Source organism: Vipera berus (assembly GCF_964194415.1).
Source record: "Vipera berus genome assembly, chromosome: 14".
NCBI classification, from domain to species: Eukaryota; Metazoa; Chordata; class Lepidosauria; order Squamata; family Viperidae; genus Vipera; species Vipera berus.
This window is the reverse complement of record NC_138217.1, coordinates 3,334,606-3,358,233: the sequence shown is the minus strand read 5'-3', so window position 1 is coordinate 3,358,233 and position 23,628 is coordinate 3,334,606. Positions and strand designations below refer to the sequence as shown.

Sequence of the window (23,628 nt, the reverse complement as noted above, 5' to 3'; positions counted from 1 at the left end):
CATTGCAAAAAAAAAAATGTTGAGATTTTGGAAGAAGTTCAGAAAAGAGCAACCAAGATGATCAAAGGCCTGGAAACTAAAACATATGAAGAACGGTTGCAGGATTTGGGTATGTCCATCTAGAGAAAAGAAGGAGTGACATGATACCAGTATTCCAGTATTTCAGAGGCTGCCACAAAGCACCAGAAGGCAAGACAAGAAACAATGGATGTAAACCCAAGGAGAGACGCAACCTGGAATTAAGGAGAAACTTCCTAGCAGTGAGGACAATTAACCAGTGGAACAGCTGGCCTCCAGAAGTTGCGGGTGGTCCATCACTGGAGGTTTTGAAGAAGAGGTTGGGCAGCCACGTCTGAAATGATATGGGTTCTCCTGCTTGAGCAGGGGGCTGGACTAGAAGACCTCCAAGGTCCCTTCCAGCTCTATTCCGATTCTGAAAGCCAAACCTGGAGCAATCAGATCTACTGAGCTGCGGATGACCCCTGACCTTCGGTCCTTCCGCCGTGACCTGAAGACGTGGCTGTTCCAACAAGCGGGCCTGGACTGACTACGGTTTTTGATTCGCTTTTTATGGGTTTTTAAATTGTCATATAATTATTGTATTTATTCTTTAATCCTTTTTAAAAATTTTCTATTTTATGTTTTTAATTTATATTGTTGTGTGCCGCCCTGAGTCCTTAGGGAGAAGGGCAGCATATAAATTTAATAAAATAAATAAATACTGGGAGCATGGTTGGATTCCAGGTTTCCACCACTCAACTCCTCCAGCTGTCCCATCACCTCAGTCTGGTTTGGTCATGAATCATGGGGACTGAAAGACAAATGGAATTCCCGAGAGTGGATAGGTGAAGTTGGCTTGGAAAGGAAGTGGATGTATCAACAAAGGTGGGCAAAATCTGAGGGCATATGGGAGGAAAGCGGCCACCTGTGGGGCTAGGTTTCTACTCATGGCTTGGAGCAATGGGGTGACATCTCTGGAAGTGGGAAGGCTGGATCCACCTAGTATATTTTTAGGGGGGGGGGGACAGAGGAGTTCTTGCAGCCTAAAATGTGGGGGGGAGATGCCATCGCCCCTCATGATTTTGAGCTGCTTGGGGGGCAAACAAAGTGGATTGGAGGTCCATCAGCATCATAAAAGGTGTTTTTGAAGGAATGGGGAGAGGAGAGGCCTGTTAGGTCCTCAGAAAACTCTTTTAACTTGGGACAAAAATGGTCAAACTAATTCAATTAGAACATAGAATAACAGAGTTATTTTATTACATTTATATACCGCCCTTTCCCGAAGGACTCAGGGCGGTTTACAGGGTGATTGCAGGTCTTCTAGTCCAAACCCCCTACTCAAGCAGGAGACCCTACACCATTCTAGACTCTCCAGTCTCTTCTTAAAAGCCTCCAGTGATGGAGCATCCACAACATCTGGAGGCAAGCTGTTCCACTGGTTAATTGTTCTGTTAGAAAATTTCACCTTAGTTCTAGGTTGTTCTCTCCTTGGTTAGTTTCCATCCATTGGTGACCAAAACTGGATGCAGTATTCCAGGTGTGGTCTTACTAAGGCTTTATAAAGTGTTATTAATACTTCATGTGATTTTGATTCTATGCCTCTGTTAATGCAGCCTAGGGCTGTGTCAGCTGCCGCACATCGTTGGCTCATATTCCACTAGGATGCCAAGATTCCTCTCACAGTTACTGCTATTGAGCCAAGTTTCACCTATCTGTACCTGCACATTTTGTTTTTCTTGCCAAAGTGTAATACCTTACTTTTCTCTATATTGAAGTTCATACTCGCTTACAGTTGTTGACAATGAATCCAACGGGTGAATTGTCCTTCCTTCCACTCTGTCATAAAATTGCTTGTAATCTGACCCAAAGTGGGAGTAAAAGTTATTAAAGTCAGGGGAAAACATGATTGAAACAGAGGAGGTACTCCATACAACCATGTTTTGTAATTGTTTTTATTACTTTATAGATTTAATATTCTATTTTCATTTTTATTTTTGGGGGGTTGGCATCTAAAGGAGGTTAGATTCCCCCCCAGCGCACTAAACAAAGGTTAGTTTAAGCATAGTTTGCTACATGTACCACAATCAACCACAACACATTATTGTAACACATGGACCTGATCACGGCCTCCAAAAGGTGAGCATTCTGCTTGTTATGCAAAGAGAGATCCATGTAAGCTGAGTAGGAGGCAAGTGTTTCCTGTGGCCTTTTACTTCCTCATCTTGAGACCCTGCAGGATCTCAGGAAAGATCCTGGTTTCGATTTTCATGGCAGACTCTGGAGATGATTATGATAAAACATAGAATACGGATTAATAGGATTGGAAGGAAGTCTCTTCTTGAAGCCTCCAGTGATGGAGCACAGATCCTGTCCACCTGGTCAGATTGGCCTGACCGTCAGTCAAGTGTACAAGAGGCCTCCTGTCCCAGGGCCCTTCCACCACCACACCCTTCTGAGAAGACTCCGATGGCCATCTCCACTAGCGAAGCTGCTGCAGTGCCAAATCGCCTACCTGGCTCAGAATCCAGACGAATCCAGGAAATGCCCTTTCTTAAAGGAGGAGAAAACACGCCCAGAGGTTTTACAAGCTGCCAAGGCATATTGATACCACTAGCAATATCACTTGGACTAAAATACTGCTTCACAGTGCATTACAGCCTTCTCTAAGCGGTTTACAGAGTCAGCATATTTGTCCCCAACAATCTGGGTCCTCATTTTAGTGACCTCGGAAGGATGGAAGGCTGAGTCAACCTTGAGCCGGTGGGAATTGAACTGCTGGCAGTTGGCAGAGTTAGCCTGCAAATACTGCATACTAACAAGGAAGGAAAGAAAGAAAGAAGGAAGGAAGGAAGGAAGGAAGGAAGGAAGGAAGGAAGGAAGGAAGGAAGGAAGGAAGGAAGGAAGGAGCAATAGCACCTAGACTTATATACAGCTTCACAGTGCTTTCCAGCCCTCTCTAAGCGGTTTACAGAGTCAGCATCTTTGCCTCCAAGAATCCGGGTCCTCATTTTACCAACCTCGGAAAGACAGAAGGCTGAGTCAACCTTGAGCCAGTCAAGATCGAACTGCTGGCAGTTGGCAGAATTAGCCTGCAATGCTGCCTTCTAACCACTGGGCCACCATGGCACTAGAAAGCTCTTTCTAGAAGTCCAGAGGAGAGGGGTACACAGGGTGGGGGTGCCGCAGCAATTTCCCAGCCAGCCCTTCCTCCCTCCCTGCATCTTCCGCAAACTTCAACTTCACTGGGGGGGAAGAATCCCAATCGCTGGCGCGAATTCCCCTTTTCCACACCAAGCGGCAAAAGGGGAGCGATCGTTCTCGCCACCCAGCCCGGCCGGAGGGCAACGAGTTGGGCGAAGCTGCCGGGCGAGGCGTCGCCGGAGTCGCAGCTCCAGACTCGCTTCGCAACCTCTTCTCGAGCGCCTCCTGATGGCCCGGGGCGGGGCTTGAAGTGGGCGTGCCTGGAAGAAGCGGAGAACAATAGGCAAGCTCCAGAGTGGGCGTGGCCCCGGCCGGCGGAGCCAACCAATCAATCGCTCCCAGCGGAGCGCGCGGGCTAGTGGGCGTGGCCAGCGAGACGCGGCGCCTATTTAAGCGAGCCCCGGCGCCGGCTCGCCCTTCTAGCTTTGGCGGGCATGGCCGGGCGGTGCTGCTGCTTGTCTCGCGGGGCGCTCCGCGCTGCCACGTCCCTCGTCGTCGTCCCGAGCCGTCTGCGCTCTGCTCCGGCTGCGGCTCCGGCTCCTGCTGCGGCCGGCCCGGAGCACGATGCCGTCCCCGCGGACGCTGTGCCCGCGCACGGCACGCACCTCCGCCAGCGCCCGGCGCCGCCGCCCCAGCCGCGGGCGGTGAACTTCTCGGATGCGCGGGAGGCTTTCCGGAGCAAGACCAGCGGCGAGCTCCTGCGCGGGCTGCTGGTGCTCCGCCTCTGCTCCCTGGAGCCGCTGGTGCAGCGCGCCGAGCAGGTGAGCGAGGATCCGGCCGGTCCTGCCTTCCTGGAAGAGCCCAACGGCCGCGGGGAAGGGGCGCATCCGAGCCCCTTTCAGCTGCTCCCAGCCTTCATCCTCGGAGGCAGGTTTCTCTCGGTGTAACAGAAAGGCGGCGGTGCCTCTGGCTTAAAATTGGGCTGTTATTTTGGACGGGATGAGAAAGACGGGATTGACATGGTCTGTTGAGTGCTCCGACCCGACCCGTGTTCCGATAACGGAGGAGGTTTCATGCGCTTGTGGCAGCGTAGCCGGTGGTTTTATTTATTTGTTTGTTTGTTTGTTTGTTTGTTTGTTTATTTATTTATTGATTTGATTCGATTTGATTTGATTTATATACCGCCCTTCTCCCGAAGGACTCAGGGCGGTGTACAGGGCAAGAAAAATAAGAATACAGGATACAAGATTTAAAGTTAAATTATTGTGCCCAATGTAGTAAGTTAGTTAAAATAATGTTAAAACCCCAAACCCATCAGGTTGTCCCCTCCCCGGGAGGATCCTAAAATTGGGTGCAGGCTGCCCTTTTACTGGTACCCCTGACTGGCTCCCCGGGACATCTGCGGGTGTTGGGGAGAGGTTGGGCTGTCAAACGGGGGGGGGGGGGAGGCGAGGTTTCTCCCGGTTGAATTGCAGAATTACTGCAGTCCGTGAACAGTGCATGCATGCATGCCCTTTGCAAGCAACCTAAAGGAACGTGAGAAGTTTGGAAGAAGCAACTTTAGGGGTGGAGTTGCAAAAAAGCAAAGCTTCAGTCTACCCTTATTAGCATCAACAGTGACAGCTCTAGGAATTATTATTCCTAAGAAACTGTCAGGTAGACATGTCAAACACAAGGCCCAGGGGCCAGATCCGGCCCGCAAAGTGGCTTCATGTGGCCCACGAAGCCATCCTGGAAAGAGTGAGGGAACGGCCCCCCACTGCTTTGGCCCTGGCCCAGAGACCCTCCTTCTGCCAGAGACCCTCAGATCTGTCCCACTCCTGCCCAGGCCCCCATAGGTACCCTTGATGCCAACGATGTAGAGCTGGCCACGCCCACCCAGTAGGCCATACGCCAGGGGTTTTCAAACTTGGCCCTTTTATGACTTGTGGAGTTCAACTCGCAGAATTCCTCAGCCAGCAAAGCTGGCTGAGGAATTCTGGGAGTTGAAGTCCACAAGTCATAAAAGGGCCAAGTTTGAAGACCCCTGCCATACGCACTCTAGCCACGCCCACCCAGTAGGCCACGCCCACCCGGCCCCCTGAGGGCAACTGCAATGCTGATGCGGCCCTCAATGAAACTGAGTTTGACACCCCTGCTGTAAGGAGTGTTTTACAAAAGAATTAACATTTTTCCGGGTAATCAGATCAAAAGGGGTGGGGTGTTAAGTGAGAAAGCCAGCCCTGTGACTGCCCCCCCCCTCTTTCCACAGCTGATGCACCTCAGCCAGAAGCTGCTGGGCCATTGGCTCTTTGAGAAGGTGATGAAGCTGACCTTCTATGGGCAGTTTGTGGCTGGAGAAGACCAGGAAGCCATCAAGCCCCTCATCCGGCACAACCGTGCCTACGGCGTGGGCTCTGTGCTGGACTACAGTGTGGAAGAGGACCTGACCAGTGAGGAGGCCAAGAAGAAGGAACTAGAGTAAGAAACTCTTCTGGTTTTGCAATCGTTGCAGCTGTCCAAGACGTTAGGCACCAAGTACCTAGGACCCTTTCCCGTCAAACACATACATCCGGTTACAGTGGAGTTGGAGCTTCCAAAAGCACTTAAGATGAGTCCACCCTGTATTTCATTGTAGAGTGCTAAAACCAGCGATAACCTCGCCCTTAAGGCCTAAAGCAGGGGTCTCCAACCCCCTGTCCGTGGACCGGTACCGGGCCGTGCAAACAAGCAAAGCCCCATCCGTGGGATGCAGGCAGTACATGAACCCAGGCCCCCCTCCGGTCTGCAGAAAAACCTTTCTCCATGGAACCAGTCCCTGGTGTCCAAAAGGTTGAGGACCTCTGGCCTAAAGCACCTGCTACACCACAACCTAATATGGTCAAGGGAGATGACGCTTTGAGATCAAGGAAATATTGAGATTCTCGGAAGCACCGTGGTGCTACTCTGTATTTGCTGCCCTGGAAAGATTTGCTGGCCTCCCAGAATGCCACACCTCTTCTGGTGTGGCAACAGGCCGCAGGGGGAGGGCTGATCTGCGTGCCAAGGGGTGCCCATTCCCTCTGCAGCAATCATTTGGAGAAGTTGAGGTCACAGCCCATTACATAAGAAGGGGTATGGCAAGGGCGGGGGAGGCGTTGGCTTAGAGGAAAGGGCTGATTTGGGGAAGCATTTGAAAACAGGGATGATGCAAGGAGTGCCCCAGCCATTAATCTGCAGGAACTATTTCAGTCATGTGTAATCGCCAAGTTTGTTGTGGCCTTATCGCCTCTGAAAATTGAGTTTCGGGTTTCAGCGATGAGTCAAAGGGTCATGAGCAGCTTTGCTGTGCCCTTGAGACATTCCTCCAGGATCTTTTCCTTCTTCCCACAAGGCCAGTGGGGGTTGGGGGCATGAAGGACGTTGGGGTGGGACTGACCGTTATATGAGTGGAACCGGTTAGACCAGGGCTAGGCAATCTTGACTCTTTTGTGACTTGTGGACTTCAGCTCCCGGAATTCCTGAGCCAGCCATGCTGAGGGGAAAGAGAGAGGTTTCCAAGCTCAGCCTTGCTGGCTCAGGAATTCTGGGAGTTGAAGTCCACGAGTCAGAAAAGAGCCAAGGTTGCCCACCCCTGCCCATGGTCATTTACATTCGGATGCTTGGCAACTGGTTCATACTTATGACGGTTGCTGCATCCTGGGGTGATGTGATCGCCTTTTGAGACCTTCTGACGGCCAAAGTCAGTGGGGAAGCGAGATTCACTTAACGACCGTTACTAATTTAACAACAGTGATTCCCTTAGCAACTGTCGCAGGAAATGTCATGAAATGGGGCAAAGCTCACTTAGTAAATGTCTCACCTACGGCAGCAGCAGAAATGTTGGGCTCAATTATGGTCCTAAGTTGAGGACCGCCTTTACTTACGACCTGGTTCTGAAGATATACTGGCCACTCCTACCCCCTGTGGTCACCTGACCGCATTTTAGGTGTTTGGCAACTGGTTTATATTTGCAGCCCTCTGCCGGTTTCCCATGAACATGTTTTATGCTTTTCCCCAAAAGCAGCTCGTGGTGAATCATTACGAGAACCATAAAGAGAAGGCTGCAAAAAAGGTCGTAACATCGGTCAGTCACGGGGATGACCTGTTTTACAACCATTAGGGCTTACAGCCAACCTATCTACAAGCTGGCTCTGCATTGATGCCTCCTTCACAACTAACTTGGAGGAAGAGCTTCAGTGCGTGCAGTGAGTGTGGTGCTGGGTTTCTCTGCAGGCAGCCGGACCTTTTTTATCAGAATCTCCAAGATTCTTCGGTGTCATTTACAGAGCAGTCACAGCTGATCTACAAATGATGCTTTTTTTTAAAATGCAGCTGCTGTACTGGAAGCATGTGTTAACCTGCCCAGGGCAATACTTAGGATGTTTAAAACAATAGCACATGATGACCTGTAGCATTGCAAGTATGAGGAAAGCGGGGCAGGTGGTCCCACATGCGATGGGAGAGGAAAGGATCCCTGCACATTTTATTCTGCTAGTTGCCGACCATAGGGGGCGCCACTCCTCTCCATTTTGAGGGCCATGAGCCAGCCTGTCCAAAGACATTTCCTTTTTTTTTATTGAAAAGTTTTACAATACATTTTTGAATACAAAACCCCTCCCCCTCCCCTCTTCCCAAACCTCCCCAACTCTCCCCTCCCCTCCCCCCTCCCCGACTTCCCAGAGCTAAATACAGGGTATAAAAATACAAACAAACATGATCTAAAATATGCAAACAACAATCAGATATTAAATTCTATCGCACTTTAACTCTTAATAAAATAACTACAAGCTAATTATACATCATATAAATCCGCTACTTATTCAAATGCTAAGTGAAACTTTTTAGTCCCATATTTATTCTGAATATAATGTCCAAAGACATTTCCGTGGTCATGTGTCCAGCTTGACATCACAGAGCATTGTTACCTTCCCGCCGAAGCGCTACCTATTTATCTGCTCGCATTTGCATGCTTTCGAACTGCTAGGTGGGCGGGAACTGAGGCAAAGATAGGCACTCACCCTATTGCGTGAAGCTTGGGTCTCAAACCTGGGCTGTCGGTTTTCCAGCTGATAAAACCCAGCGTCTTAATCTCAGCCCTAAATGCCACGGGTAGTGGTGGTGTAAAGGCCCGCCTCAATCCTCCCTCCTAAGAAAGCAGAACCCCTGAAACAGCTTCATTCCAAAAGGAACTTTTATTAGGAGAAGTTGACAGCAGGCAATGAAGGCAGGATCTTGAGAGTTTCCCACGCAAATCAAGAAGTTAAAGGAGCATCCAGCAAAACCCACCCCAGTAGTCCATCCAGTCAGTTCAAACGGGCCAATCTCCAGGTGTGAACCCGCTGTGGGAACGGGGTTGGGCTTGATAAGACGCTTCCGCAGGCAGAGATAAGCCAGATGGCCGGAGATGCATTCCTTTCTCACCCCAGGCTGGCAGTGAGGGAAACAGTTCAAAGAACAGGCAGATAGAGGGAAGCGTAGAGGATACATTGTAGTGGCTATAGCAAAATGAGAGCAGAACCCAAAGGAATAAAAAAAAACCCACCTCCCAAACCCCAACTTGGCTTCTGACGGGTGGTTTTCATTTTGTTCCTGCCCAACAGATTCTTAGAATAAAATTACGATGAGGGGAGCTGGCTTGGGTTGGTCAGTTTGACTTCAGGATAATTCTCCAAAATTGAAAGGAACAGGAGGAGAGACCAGCAGGAGAAAGGTCATGTTTGAAAACTGGGTCAAGTTAGACCAGAGAGAAAAGCAACAGGACCTCCTCCTCCCACCCACCCCACCCCCACCGGGCATTCCTGTGATGGGGGAGGGGCAGTTGAGCAGCAGCTTTTTTGGTGGTTGGACAGAAAGACTGGGGTGACATGATAGCTTCTTCCAATATTGTGTCGCAGAGAAAGAGGGGGGGGTCAACCTGTCCTCCAAAACACCTGAGGGCAAGAGGCCCTGGGTGGAAACTTCTCAAGGAGAGATGCAGTCTAGTTCTCAATCACTGGAGGTTTTCAAGAAGAGTGGGGCATCCATTTGTCAGAGGTGATATGTAGTCGCCTGCTTGAGCAAGAGGTTGGACTAGGAGTTATTCTATGTTTTTTCTGAGCGGCGCAGCTTCCCATAACTTGCCTTCTTCCCCACCCGGCCTCATGTTGGGAAGAGATTACGTAAAGGAAGCAGGGTTTCATCTTTCCAGTAACCTGGCAGTTCTCCAGGAATGCTGCCAATTTTGGCCTGGGAGAAAACACCCCTCCCCTGGTCCCAGAAGGACCTCGGGGGACTCTGGGTCACCCCCTCCCTGGGTAGTGGGAGGTTTCGAACCTGCTCCTTGCTCATCTGTGAAACTCGCTGTCCCCTGCCCAGGCCGCCTCTCGGCTCCACTTTGGAAATCCACCCGAGAGAGGAAAGGTTAGGGAGGCGGAGATGGCTGGAGAGGGGCTGTAATGACCAGATCTTGCCAGTGATTGTGCGGGGGTCTCCTCCTTGCTCCCCTTGTACTGGGTTAGGGTTAGCACTGGGTAGATTCCCTTCAAGTCTCTAAGGCATTCATCCTCTACTGTGGTCACTTTAAGACAGGGGTCTTCAAACTTGGCCCTTTTTGTGACTTCAACTCCCAGAATTCCTCAGCCAGAAGTGAAATCCACAAGTCATAAAAGGCCAAGTTTGAAGACCCCTGCTTTAAGATGTCTGCAGCAACTCCCAGAATTCCCTAGAGCTGGAAGGGACCTTAGAGGTCTTCTAGTCCAATCCCCTGCACAAGCAGGAGAATAAGCGGCTGTCCAATCTCTTCTTAAAAACCTCCAGTGTTGGAGCATTCACAGCTTCTGGAGGCAGGTGATGAATTGTTCTCACTGTCAGGAAATTTCTCCTTAGTTCCAGGTTGCTTCTCTCCTTGATTAGTTTCCATCCGTTGCTTCTTGTCCTGCCTTCAGGTGCTTTGGAGAATAGATTGACTCCCTCTTCTTTGGGGCAACCCCTGAGATACTGGAAGACTGCTATCAGGTCTCTCTCCCCCCCCCCATCCTTCTTTTCTCTAGACTAGCCAGACCCAAATCCTGCAACCGTTCTTTTAGTCTCCAGGCCTTTTTTTTATAATGAGGTGACCAAAGGTGGATGCAGTATTCAAAGTGTGGCCTTACTAAGGTTGTATAAAGGTAAAGGTTCCCCCGCACATGCGTGCTAGTCGTTTCCGACTCTAGGGGCCGGTGCTCATCTCCGTTTCAAAGCCGAAGAGCCAGCGCTTGTCCGAGGACGTCTCCGTGGTCCTGTGGCCGGCATGACTAGACGCCAAAGGCGCACGGAACGCTGTTACCTTCCCACCGGAGTGGTCCCTATTTTTCTACTTGCATTTTTACGTGCTTTCGAGCTGCTAGGTTGGCAGAAGCTGGGACGAGTAACAGGCGCTCGCTCTGTTACGCGGCACTCGGGTTGTATAAAGCAGTATTTATACTTCATGTGGTTAGGGGAAAAGTTTAATACTTCACATGATCTTAAAAAGCAGCCTGGGCTGAGAAACGCAGCTGCTCTAAGGAGCTTGCTGAGGTCATTGCTCATTGCTGCCAGCGCCTCCCCCACGCACGGCTTGTTCTGCGCACTTTCGCTTCCTGTTTGCATTCTCCCCTTGAGACGAGCTGCTTTGCATCGGAATCTGGAAGCAAGAACTGATTAGGCAGCTCCCACCCCCCTTGGGAATTTGCTTCTGCCCTGCCCAGGAAGAAAGCCGAGAGGGTCCTGCCTGCCTTTGCGTCACAAGGTGGTGTTTCTTCTTGGGACATGGTGTGTTCCTCGTGTCTTGCCAAACAGCCTTCTGCTCCACGATTGGTCAAGGGACGGCCTGGCCCCTCCGCCGGATTGGCTGCGGGAGAGGCAGATCCCTTACACAAGCCAGGCAGCTGCCAGAAGCATGTGCAAATCCCAGCTGGGAGCCCTGCGCACCCGGCTCCTCTTTCTGCTTGGCCTGGCGAGATCAGATAATCCGGCTCTTGGCAGGCCTGGTACTATGCCATCTGATCTGCAGGGTGGCATTTTGGCAATCTGTTTTGCAAGCTCCCATTCATTTCAGCCCTGGCTGCGCAGGGGAATTGCCCTTTATCTGCGGGTCACAATCTGGCAATCTTCCTCCCTCTGGTTGCCCCTGTTGGCGGTTGGGCATCTGGCAACCAATAAAGGAGAATATTTGTAGCTCAGGGTTGAAATGAGGGGTCCTCGGTGCTCTCTGAGCTTCTTGCAGACGCTTCTTTAAATTTCATGGACCTAAATTTCATGTTACCTAGTTTGGGTAAAGGTATGGTAGAGAAAAGAAGGACTTGGGGTGGGGGGGGGACATGATAGCAACATTCCAGTATTTGAAGTGCTGCCACAAAGAGGATGGAGGGGGTCAACCTATTCTCCAAAGCACCTGAGGGCAGGACAAGAAACAACGGATGGGAACTAATCAAGGAGAGAAGCGACCTGGAATTAAGAAGAAACTTCCTGACAGGGAGGACAATTAACCAGAAGTTGTGGGGACTCCATCACTGGAGGTTTTTAAGAAGAAACTGGATAGACACTTGTCTGTGATGGTATAGGTTCTCCTGCTTGAGCGAGGGGCTGGACTAGAAGACCTCCAAGGTCCCTTCCGGCTCTATTCTAAATAGTGGAATGGAATCATTAAAGAATGGTATAGAAATTGTGGGCGCTCCATCACTGGAGGTTTTTAAGAAGAGACTGGACAGTCACTTATCTGAGGTGGGGGGTGGACTAGAAGACCTCCAAGGTCCCTTCCAGCTCCTATTCTATCCTATCCTATCCTATCCTATCCTATCCTATCCTATCCTATTCTATTCCATTCCATTCCATTCCATATTTTCTATTCTATTCTATTCTATTCTATTCTATTCTATTCTATTCTATTCTATTCTATTCTATTCTATTCTATTCTATTCTATTCTATTCTATTCTATTCTATTCCATCTTTATTCTATTCTATTCCATTCCATTCCATTCCATCTTTATTCTATTGTTTTGTTCTGTTCCATTCTGTTCTATATTTCTTATTCTATTCTATTCTATTCTATTCTATTCTTCTATTCTACTTCTACTTCATTTGTCTGACATGGTATAGGGTCTCTTGCTTGAGCAGGGGGTCTGGTCTAGAAGACCTCCAAGATCCCTTCCAGCTGTATTCTGATTGATTAATGAAACATCTGCAAGAAAATAACCAAGCTCAGAGAGAACCCGTCAAGTTTCTTCTTGTCTGAGCTGGAGATAGGGTGAATTAAGGGGACTTTCTGGAACAGGAAGTTTTTTCCCCTTGGGGGGGGTTTACAAAGGGCTGCTTTACAAAGACTGCCTCTTCCATCTTGCCAACTTTGAGGCAGTTTTTTCTTTGGACTGAATAGGTTGAAAGCCATTGGTTCTTTTTTTGTTATTTGTTTAGCTCACTAAAGCTCCTGGGAAGTTTGCCTGTTAGCTCTTAAATTCTGGATTACCTGAATCGGAGCCACTTTTCCAGGCGGCTTTTCCTGCCCCAGAGTAAACACTTGCCACTCCTGTCAAGGGCCATCAGGCACTTAAGTCACTTCTGGGCTGGAACATCAATCAAAATTTGCTGCCAAGTTGCTGGGAAACACAGACACAACCAACCTTCAGTTACCTTGAAAAATAGGCAGAGCTGGATTGGACTGTGGGAAAAACGTCTAAGACCTAGCTATATGATGTCTTTATTATGGCTGAAAATGACGTGCAAGCTTTTTGATTCTTGGAATCCATTGAACAAGGTGTCTTTTTTTTTTAAAGGACATTTGGAAAAGGAAGTTCATGCGCAAAATAGCTATTTAAACCATGAAACCTGTAGTTCCCAGTCAATCCAGGCTCCCACGTGAAGGGTGACACTCCAAATGTGGGATCAGGTCAGTCCTGAGCTGTCCTAACCTGGCCCCACCTTCAGGAGTGCAGGAACAGTTGCCTCCACAGCTCGGGAAGACAGAATGGAGGAGGAAGGGACCTTGGAGGTCTTCTAGTCCAACCCTCTGCTCAAGCAGGAGACCCTATCCCATTTCAGACTAGTGTCTGTCCAGCCTCTTCTTAAAAACCTCCAGCGGTGGAGCGCCCACAATTTGTAGTGGCAAGCTGTTCCACTGGTTAATTGTCCTCACTGTTAGGAAGTTTCTCCTTAATTCCAGGTTGCTTCCCTCCTTGATTAGTTTCCACATGTTGTTTCTCGTCCTACTTTCTGGGGCTTTGGAAAAGCCTCTTCTTTGTGGCAGCCCTCAGATGCTGGAACGCTGCTATTTACTCAAAATCCAGCAAGACCTTTATTATGAAACTACGCAGCCAGTAAGGATCCCTTTCTTGGACCTCACTGAAAACATTGTAGACTAGGGGTGGGGGTGGTGGGGGGTGATTGCAACACAGACGCTGCCTCATGCATCTGCCCTTGGAAGTGGATGTGAAGGAGGGACAGTCAACTCCCTCGCTTCCCCCCCCCCCGCCCCCCTTCCTTAATCAGCTTTGGCAAAGCATCACAAATTCCAGCAGCCCCTCTGGGTCACAAGACTTCCGGTTAGGGGAATGAACCGCCCAGGTTTCTGCAGACTCCTCTGGTTGCAAATTCCCCAAAAGCTCCCTGGTCTAACAGGCTTCGCTTGGGGAGGGTCTCTGTCCGCTGCAGCTGCCCTTTCCTCGCAACCCCCCCCCCCATGCATTCCTCTCTGCTTTCTGCATTCCAACATGAAGACTGCAATCTGGATAAATCTCAGGATCCTGGATAAAACCCAGAAGACTTGAATGGCTTAGAGTCCCCTACCCAACCACCGGGTCACCAGAGAAGACAACTAAGATGATCCAAGGCCTGGAGACTAAAACATTCGAAGAACGGCTGCGGGACTTGGGTTTGGCTAGTCTACAGAAAAGAGGAAACGGGGGTGTCATGATAGCAGTCACTTGTCTGTAATGGTACAGATTTTTCTCTACTGACGACCTTAACGGAGCCTGCCCATTAGGGCTGTAAGCCCTAATGGTTGTAAAACAGGTCATCCCCGTGACTGACTGATGTTACGACCTTTTTTGCAGCCTTCTCTTTATGGTTCTCGTAATGATTCACCACGAGCTGCTTTTGGGCAAAAGCATAAAACATGTTCATGGGAAACCGGCAGAGGGCTGTAAATATAAACCAGTTGCCAAACACCTAAAATGCGGTCAGGTGACCACAGGGGGTAGGAGTGGCCAGTATATCTTCAGAACCAGGTCGTAAGTAAAGGCGGTCCTCAACTTAGGACCATAATTGAGCCCAACATTTCTGCTGCTGCCGTAGGTGAGACATTTACTAAGTGAGCTTTGCCCCATTTCATGACATTTCCTGCGACAGTTGCTAAGGGAATCACTGCAGTTGTTAAATTAGTAACGGTCGTTAAGTGAATCTCGCTTCCCCACTGACTTTGGCCGTCAGAAGGTCTCAAAAGGCGATCACATCACCCCAGGATGCAGCAACCGTCATAAGTATGAACCAGTTGCCAAGCATCCGAATGTAAATGACCATGGGCAGGGGTAGGCAACCTTGGCTCTTGTATGACTGGTGGACTTCAACTCCCAGAATTCCTGAGCCAGCAAGGCTCAGCTTGGAAACCTCCCTCTTTCCCCTCAGCATGGCTGGCTCAGGAATTCCGGGAGCTGAAGTCCACGAGTCACAAAAGAGTCAAGGTTGCCTAACCCTGACCATGGGGATGCTGCAACGGTCATAAGTGTGAAAAATGGTCATAAGTCACTTTTTTCAGTACTGTTGCAACTTACTGTAAGTCAGGAACTAACTCTACTCCCAGGGAGTCCATACAACTTCAAACCTTACTTAGGTGACTGTCATAAGTCAAGGACTATTTGTAGAAAGCCACCTACACTTTAACCCAGAGGTCCCCAAGCTTTTGGGCACCAGGGACCGGTTCCGTGGAGAGAGGTTTTTCCACGGACCGAAGAGTGCGTGGTTTTGTGTGCTTCCTGCATCCCACGGATGGGCCTTTGCTTGTTTGGGCGGACCGGTTGCTGGCATGCCACGGCTAGGAACTGGTCCACGGAACCGGGGGTTGGGGACCCCTGCTCTAACCTTTTCCTTGTTGAGCCACGGCCCTGGAGATTTGACCGCAAGGCCCACAGATTCCGATATTGCCACATGTGCATGTAACTTAGGCTGGAAGACCCTAATCCTAACTCTTGAGGTTGTCTCTGGGCTGCTGTGGACAGCTGTGCCCTCCTTGGCTGGGCTGCGTTCAGTACTTGCAGCGTGAGTGGCTTGGGAGGCGTAGCTTGGAGACCCCATGGCAGAAAGTAAAGTTTTCTTCCTTCCTTCCTTCCTTCCCAGCTCCTGCGTCTCTGCCTTTGAGAAGGAGACAGGCAGTAAGTAAAGTTGCTGTGGAATGCGGTGGTCTGTTTGGGGTCTCCAGCCTGCCCTGGCGGGGGGTGGGGAGCTAGCAAAGACTTCGGCCTTGTTGCTTTCCCCCCCTGCAGCCAAGAGGGGCTTTGCAAGGTGCAACGTTTTCTCTCTGGTTGCGTTTGACGCAGGGCTGCTGACCAAGGAGCCCCAGAAGAAGCTGTAGGGCCAGAGGCATGTCAAGGGGCGCATACCCAAAGTGGTGGGGGCCCGGCTCTTTTCTGGGGGGAGGGGGGAGGTAGGTAGGAAGGAATTGTGAATAGCTGCCCTATTTGTTCCTTAGCTCTCCAAAACAGCCAAAGGGCTAAGAGGTTGGCCCAATACCTTGTGAGGGGCTCTGAAAGCCCAAATAGCAGTAACCCTTAGACTTATATACCGCTTCACAGTGCTTTACAGCCCTCTCTTAAGCGGTTTTACAGAGTCAGCCTATTGCCCTCAACAATCTGGGCCCTCATTTTACCGACCTCGGAAGGCCGAGTCAGCTTTTTGAGCCAGTCAGGATCAAACTGCTGGCAGTCGGCAGAATTAGCCTGCAGTGCTGCATTCTAACCACTGCGTCACCACGGCTCTTATGGATGCTTCTGGTCCAGGCTTGGTCACCGTTTTTGCTCTCTTGTCTTGGCTGGCTTTGCCTCACATCATGAATGTAAACAGATTTAGCCCATGTGGGAGACACCTCCCCCTCACCCAAGTTAAACCATGATAACCAGCAAGGATGGGCAGCCAGGATTCTTGGTCAAGCCCAGAATTTGAAGCAATGGCTTTGAGAGGAGGGGGCTTGATGGGCTCAGGGTCTAAAGAGGCTGGAGCTTCTGGGGCTAAGGGGGGTGGTCCCTCCCTATTTGCTGTCCTTCCCAGAGCAGAGAGAGAAGCGCTACAGCGTCCACCACAAGTTTGGGGATCGGCGGGATGGCGTCACTGGCGCCCGAACCTACTTCTACGCCGATGAAGCCAAGTGCGACCGGCACATGGAGACGTTCCTGAAATGCATTGAGGCCTCAGGTGAGCAGCCTTCAGGGGCCCCCGTCAGCCTCCCCCAAATCAGAGGTGCTTCCTCCCACGGGGAATACAAAAGGGTGCAGGACACACACACACACTTGTACAACCTGCCTTCCAAGCTGGGATGGGCAAACATGTGGCCCTAGATCAGGGGTAGGCAACCATGGCTCTTTTATGACTCGTGGACTTCCAGAATAGGAATTCTGGAAGTTGAAGTCCATGAGTCATAAAAGAGCCAAGGTTGCCTACCCCTGCCCTAGATGATGACCTGGGATCAGGCCTACGGGGAGAGATGGGGGGCAGGGTTGGAGTCCAAGCAGCTCTGGGGCTGCCTCCACTTTGGCTGCCCTCCAAAGATGCTGATGTCATGATTCCGATGAATAAGACAAATCAAACAAATTGCAGGCATATTATTTATCTAAAAAGTCTTAGTAATGAAACGAAACATCGGCACTCACGGAGGGATGCCAGAATCTGAAATCTCCTCCCCCCCAAACCCATCATAACACACACACAGTCCCCGCCCTTATCTACATGTCATAAATCACATCATACAATTAGTTTCACATATGAGGTCTCCTCCCATTCTGTACCCAGGCTTCTTATCTTCTCAAAATAGACGTTAGAAAAATTCCCTCCTTCAAGATTCAAAGTGAAGCAGTTTAAACAAAAGGCTGTCTCTTACATTGTCAGTGCAAAAACATGTCAATGTTTGCAGCATTGACATCCGGCCCCCTTTACAAAAAAACAGATCCCCTAATGTAAACAAACACAAGTTAGGAGCTGATTTTTGGTTTGTTGGGGTGTTTCTCATAAATTTTTGGATAAGTCTGTCAGCTTTCACATCGCTAGATTTCACCCAAATGGCTTCAGACAATGGGTATCCCTTCCACTGTACTAGGTACTGCAATTTTCCCTTAAAGATTCTAGGGTCAAGAATACGTTTCACTTCGTAATGGGTCTGACCTGCTACCATGAGGGGTCCAGGTGCTTTCTTAAGGGGAGGTCTTAAAGTGGAGATTTGAAAAGGTTTCAGCAAGCTACAATGGAACACCGGGTGAATTTCCCCCAAAAGTCTGTGTAGTTTCAGGTTTACTGTGACCGGGTTGATGATTTTCCCAATGGGGAAAGGCCCCAAGAATTTTGGTCCCAATTTCTTATTGGGTAGTTTAAGGCGTAGGTATTTGGTCAACAAACAGACCTTTTCCCCAACTTGGAATGTTCTTTGGGGAGCTCTCTTTTTGTCAGCTTGCTTTTTGTAGGTCTCAAAAGTCTTTTTTAAAGCCACCTTTGTATTTTTCCAGACTTCTTCCCAACTCCTCACTCAATGATTGAGAGTCTGGGAAGCGGAGGGTAACTGAGGGTGTTCTGGTATGGGGTTGCACATTTGGGTCCTCCTGCTGCCACCCTTGCTGTTGTCCTCCCACCAGCTCCTGATCTCCAGACTTCTGCACTACCCCCAGCTGTTGCAAGGCTTCTATTAGCTGCGGCAAGCTCAAAGGTTGTTGGCCTTTCACTTGTGGGGGCTTCCCAACCTCCCATTGCTGCAGAATCCCCAGGCTGGGGTCCTCTGTCTCTATGGGTCTGGAGGGCCTGGCAGGGGACTCCTGGGTCTGGCAGGCAGTCTGATCTGCAGACAGGATTTTCCACTCACTCAGATTCTCAGTGGCTGACGATATGACATCTCCTCCCCATTCTGCTTCTGAGGCCTCTTGCCGCACAGTCTGGCCTCCGTATTCTCTACTGGAGTGGTTCCAGCTTGACGACAAGATAAGCTCAGTTATCTGCTGATGTTTGGAGATCGGCCCAAATTCATCTTCCCACAGAAAACTATTTATTATTTCCTCTTCAGAAGTTTCGCTAGCAATCAGGCCTTCTCTTTCCACCTTGAGGATTCTTCCCTGAATCTTTGCCAGCTTATGTCTCTTACCAGAGACAGCGGTGGGAGTTCAGTAGCCCCCTTTGAAAGAAAGTAGATTCTGGCATGATGTCATGGTTCCGATGAATGAGACAAATCAAACAAATTGCAGGCATATTATTTATCTAAAAAGTCTTAGTAATGAAACATCGGGATGCCAGAATCTGAAATCTCCTCCCCCCAAACCCATCGTAACATACACACAATCCCCGCCCTTATCTACACATCATAAATCACGTTATCCAATTAGTTTCACATGTGAGGTCTCTCCACATTATCCAATTAGTTTCACACATGAGGTCTCTCCTCCCATTCTGTACGTGGGCTTCTTATCTTCTCAAAATAGACGTTAGAAAAATTCCCTCCTTCAAGATTCAAAGTGAAGCAGTTTAAACCAAAGGCTGTCTGTTACATTGTCAGTGCAAAAACATGTCAATGTTTGCAGCATTGACAGCTGATTCCACCTAGTCACAATTGGGAAAATGTGACCATCCTAGACCAGGCCAAATACAAAAATGCCAGGGAACTTCTAGAAGCCTGGCCCTCTGACAAATCAGCCATCGATAGACACCCAGACATTAACAAGATCTCTGGACTAGGCCAAAGAGACCCATCAACCAGCAGCAAAGAGAAAAAGACTCCAGCACCTCCCCACCAGAAATCAGCGTCCAGATTGGCGTAGATTAACTCCAAGGTCAACTTTAGACCAACAATCAAGTAAGCAAGACCCCAATCAAGAAACTGCCATAGAGCCCAACCAAAGAATCCCTAAGACCCCCCACCCACCCACACAGACATGCAAGACACCAGCATATAAGACACCGGGAAATTTGCAGGACCGTCTGCTGCCGGGAACGACTTCCCATCGCCCAGTGCGCTCACACAGAGAGGGCCTCCTCAGGGTGCCGTCGGCCAGACAATGTCAGCTGGCGACCCCCAGGGGGAGGGCCTTCTCTGTGGGAGCGCCAGCCCTGTGGAACCAACTCCCCCTTGAGCTCCGGATGGCCCCGGATCTCCGGTCCTTTCGCCGCGGCCTTAAAACTTTCCTTTTTCATCAGGCTGACCTGGACTGACGACAGGGTTTTTTAAAATGTTTTTTTTTTAATTTTTAATTGTTTAGTTTAACTTATTTATTGGGGCTGTTTATTTAATTTCTTTTAACTTTTGTATTGTTGTTTTTATTGTTGTTAGCCGCCCTGAGTCCTTCGGGAGATAGGGCGGCATATAAGTCCAATCAATCAATCAATTATATATATATGTATATGTATATGTATATGTATATGTACATGTACATGTACATGTATATATGTGTGTGTGTGTGTGTGTGTGTGTGTGTGTGTGTGTGTATATATATATATATATATATATATATATATATATATATATACACACACACACACACACACACACATATATACATATATATATATATATTTTAGATATATATATATATATATAAACTGACAGCAAACAGCACTCCTGGCTAGCCCTGATGACGTTGCCTAGTTAAGGAGCCCTCATGTTCACTCCGGTTGCCAGCCTTCTTGGCCAACTGGGCTGCTGCTGTTCAGTTCTGCAAGTGGAAGCCGATGTGCCTGGAGGAGGTCTAGATTGAAGGAGTTCAAGAGCCCCCCCCCTTAGCATCACTCTGGCTCCTGACCTCCCTGCTCCTCACGGCAGGGCGGCTGAAGTGCTCCTGGGTAGATGCTGGGAGGCTGGTGGTAGTGCCCTGAGGCACTAACGTGGTTGTTTTTCAGGAGGCAGCTCAGAAGACGGTTTCTCTGCCATCAAACTCACAGCGCTGGGCAGGCCGCAGTTCCTGGTAGGTGATTGCCTGGTCTGGATAGGCAGCATTTGGTTAGAAGAGAATAACAAATAGTTTGAAGGGACCTTGTAGGTCATCTAGTCCAACCCCACTAGCCAAGCAGGAGACCCTACACCATTTCTGACAGATGGGAGTCTTCTTGAAAGCCTCCAGTGATGAAGCTCCCACAACTTCTGAAAGCAACTTCTGTTCCATTGGTGGATTGTTCCCACTGTCAGGAAATTTCTCTTTATTTCTAGGTTGAATCCCTCCTTGATCAGTTTCCATCCGTTATTCCTTGTCCGGCCTTCAGGGGATTTGGAAAATAGGTTGACCCCCTCCTCTCCGTGACAGCCCCTCAGATATTGGAACAGTGCTATCATGTCTCCCCTGGTCCTTCTCTTCAGTAGACCAGCCATGCCCAGTTCCTGCAACCGTTCTTCATATGTTTTAGCCTCCAGTCCCCCTCATCATCTTTGTTGCTTCTTCTCTGCACTTTTTCTAGAGTCTCGACATCTTTTTTATAGTGTGGAGACCAAACCTGGATGTAGTACTTTAGTTTCTTGGCTTCCTACTGACCCATCATTTGTCTCGGGCCCTTGAGGTTAAGACAGACGTTGCAGATGTTGCTCAATTCCCCCACACAGCCTCTCACTGCTGGCAAAGCCGGCAGTGGGGTCCCCTTGATGAAATAGGGCCGCCTTTCAGGACCCAGGATGTGTGCCTTCTCTGTCATGGCACCTGACCTCTGCAATGAGCTCCTGTGGTCCTCCCAGAAGCCTTAAAGCTGACCTCCCAGGCCTGGTTAGGGTGCTTAGAGCCTCCTTGCTGGGGAATTCTGGGAGTTGAAGTCCACAGGTCTTAAAGTTGCCAGGGTTGGGGACCCCAGCTGTACAGTCTGAAGTAGCTTCTGGCTTTGCCGTTTTGTTTAGTTCCCCACTCTATTTATTTTGTTATATCTGAGTTATTTTTACATTGTGGGCCACCCAAATTCAGTCAGGAGATGGGCAGCGGCAAAGCTGAAATTAATGAGTACTTTGTAGTTTGACAACATCTGGAGAACCCTGCACAATACAATCCATTGCAGGGATTGGGTGCAATTTAAAATCTCCTAATTATCTGATATGCCTCAAGCAGCAAGAATGTTAATCTTTGCAGTAAAAATAATCGGGAGTCTTGCAACGCTTTGGCGAGTGACTAATGTGTACTTTCCAGAAGCATTTGTTGGTCACAATCCACCATGTGCAGTTCATACATGGGAGGAAGCTGACTCTCATACCCTAAGGCACGTATTATTTTTCAAGTGGTGAAATTTCATGTACCTGACTATTTTTTACAAGAGGCACGTAAAGTATAAGCAATAGCACTAGTTTTAAAACCTGAATGCAAAGCAACTGTTAGTAATGAACTCTTCCAAATGAATGTGACATTTGGTGTATGTGACAAGGGTGTCATGATAGCAGTGTTCCAGTATTTGAGGGGCTGCCACAAAGAAGAGGGGGTCAAATTACTCTCCAAAGCACCACAGAGCAGGACAAGAAACAACGGATGGAAACTGATCAAGGAGAAAAGCAACCTGGAATTAAGGAGAAACTTCCTGACAGCAAGGACAATTAACCAGTGGAACAGCTTGCCACCAGAAATGGTGGGTGCTCCATCACTGGAGGTTTTTAAGAAGAGACTGGACAGTCCCTTGTCTGAGATGGTCTAGGTTCTCCTGCTTGAGCAGGGGGCCGGACTGGATAGAAGACCTCCAAGGTCCCTTCCAGATCTATTCTATTCCATTCTATGTCCCGAGGGGGCTTACCACTTCAGTTTTCTGATTTCATTTTGAACAGACGTCTTTGTGCGCTCAGAAGGAAACAGCACATGCTCAAATTGGCTTCAGAATGTTTAACCAATCTGTCTCCGCATGGAGCCTCTGTCTCCCCTTTGTGAGCTGCCAGAAAGTTCTGGTGCTCGCTGTTGTAAGTAAATCCTAGATCCCCTGGGCAGCCTTTGAAGGTGGTCCTCAGGAGAGAATCTCTGAAGGACAAGCATCTCTAGCCAAGCCCTTCGCATCTTGACATAGATCAGGGGTCTTCAAACTTGGCCCTTTGATGACTTGTGGACTTCAACTCCCAGAATTCCTCAGCCAGTGTGCCATGCTGGCTGAGGAATTCTGGGAGTTGAAGTCCACAAGTCACAAAAGGGCCAAGTCTGAAGACCCCTGATACAGATGGTCACCAGCAGGCACTTCCCTCCTGTGAAAAAGCCAGCCCTCCTTGGGGTTTAATTGTTTTAAAGGCTCCGTTTTCCATTGTTGTTTTTTTAATGGTTACTTGACTCTAGGATCCAATTTGCATTTAAAGGTTGGCGGGGGAAAAATATCCGCTAACCCTAATTTTGAGGTAAAGGCCTGCAGGATTCAGTTTTTAGCAGATGGGGTTAAAACAGCTACCGGTATGCATCATAGTGGAGCCCCTCAATTTAGAAGCAGCATTTTTAAAAAATAACTTTGCTACTCCGGGACTATAGTTTGTGAAGGCTACTGCCTTTCCTCGTTAACAACTAAACACAGGGTGGATTTGCTTTAAATCAAGTCGATTTAATTCACGGCTGGTGATGTGGCAGTAACACAACAAGGTGAGAGACGTGGCGGACAGCTAACAGGCGCTGCCACGATGGATCTGAAATGACAGGTGCTCTTTAAATGTAAGGATTCATTCTTGCTGGTGGTTAGAATCTTTAATGTTATTATTTGCAAACAAAATGAAGGTTTTCTATTTAGAATACTAAGCTGCCAGTTTAGTAAAATAGCAATGCCAGAACTGACTTTAGGTTAATAGGTTTAATCACACATAGTTGGAGAAGTACTCAAATTCTTTTATTTACGGTAATTAAAACACTTAGAGCCTGGTACAGATGCATTTCTGTTCAATCAATCACACAGTCTGTAATGTACATAGATTTGCAAAACAATGGGATAAAGGAACATTCCTGAACTTTATGATTTATCTCATGGTCACTGTGAAATTGTGTGAATGTAAATTGCAGTGCGTGTTATCTCAGCTTGCAGAGCGTGGATTCATGGAATGAGTTTACCAAAAATGTAAATATTGCGGAGTATACAGCCTCCTGCTACATAACTAAGCTCCATTTCATGCTGAATAAACTAAATTATAAATGTATCTTAAATAGAAAACTAGAGAGATTTTTTTTTACTCCAAAAGCATTTTATTAAAATAAATTTGCTAAAAATAAAAAAAATCCAATTGAAATTTAAAAAATCAGATTTTTATTTTTTGAAAAAAATAATAATCGATTATTATCCACTTATCCGAGAGGTCTGATCTGCCAGTGCCCATACAAGGTTTCTGGTCGATGCAAGGGATG

At 48.5% G+C, this 23,628-nt stretch overlaps 1 protein-coding gene across 1 annotated transcript in view; it reads left to right on the top strand.

The window, feature by feature from the left end:
- The first annotated feature begins 3,620 nt into the window (after positions 1-3,620).
- The window catches only part of PRODH (proline dehydrogenase 1), a 30,752-nt gene continuing 10,744 nt past the window's right edge, over positions 3,621-23,628 (top strand). The window contains exons 1-5 of the mRNA XM_081339129.1: positions 3,621-3,962; positions 5,393-5,601; positions 15,464-15,498; positions 16,391-16,534; positions 20,207-20,271. Coding sequence (XP_081195255.1) covers positions 3,636-3,962; positions 5,393-5,601; positions 15,464-15,498; positions 16,391-16,534; positions 20,207-20,271 — 780 coding nt within the window. The 5' untranslated portion in view covers positions 3,621-3,635. The remainder of the gene's footprint in view (positions 3,963-5,392; positions 5,602-15,463; positions 15,499-16,390; positions 16,535-20,206; positions 20,272-23,628) is intronic.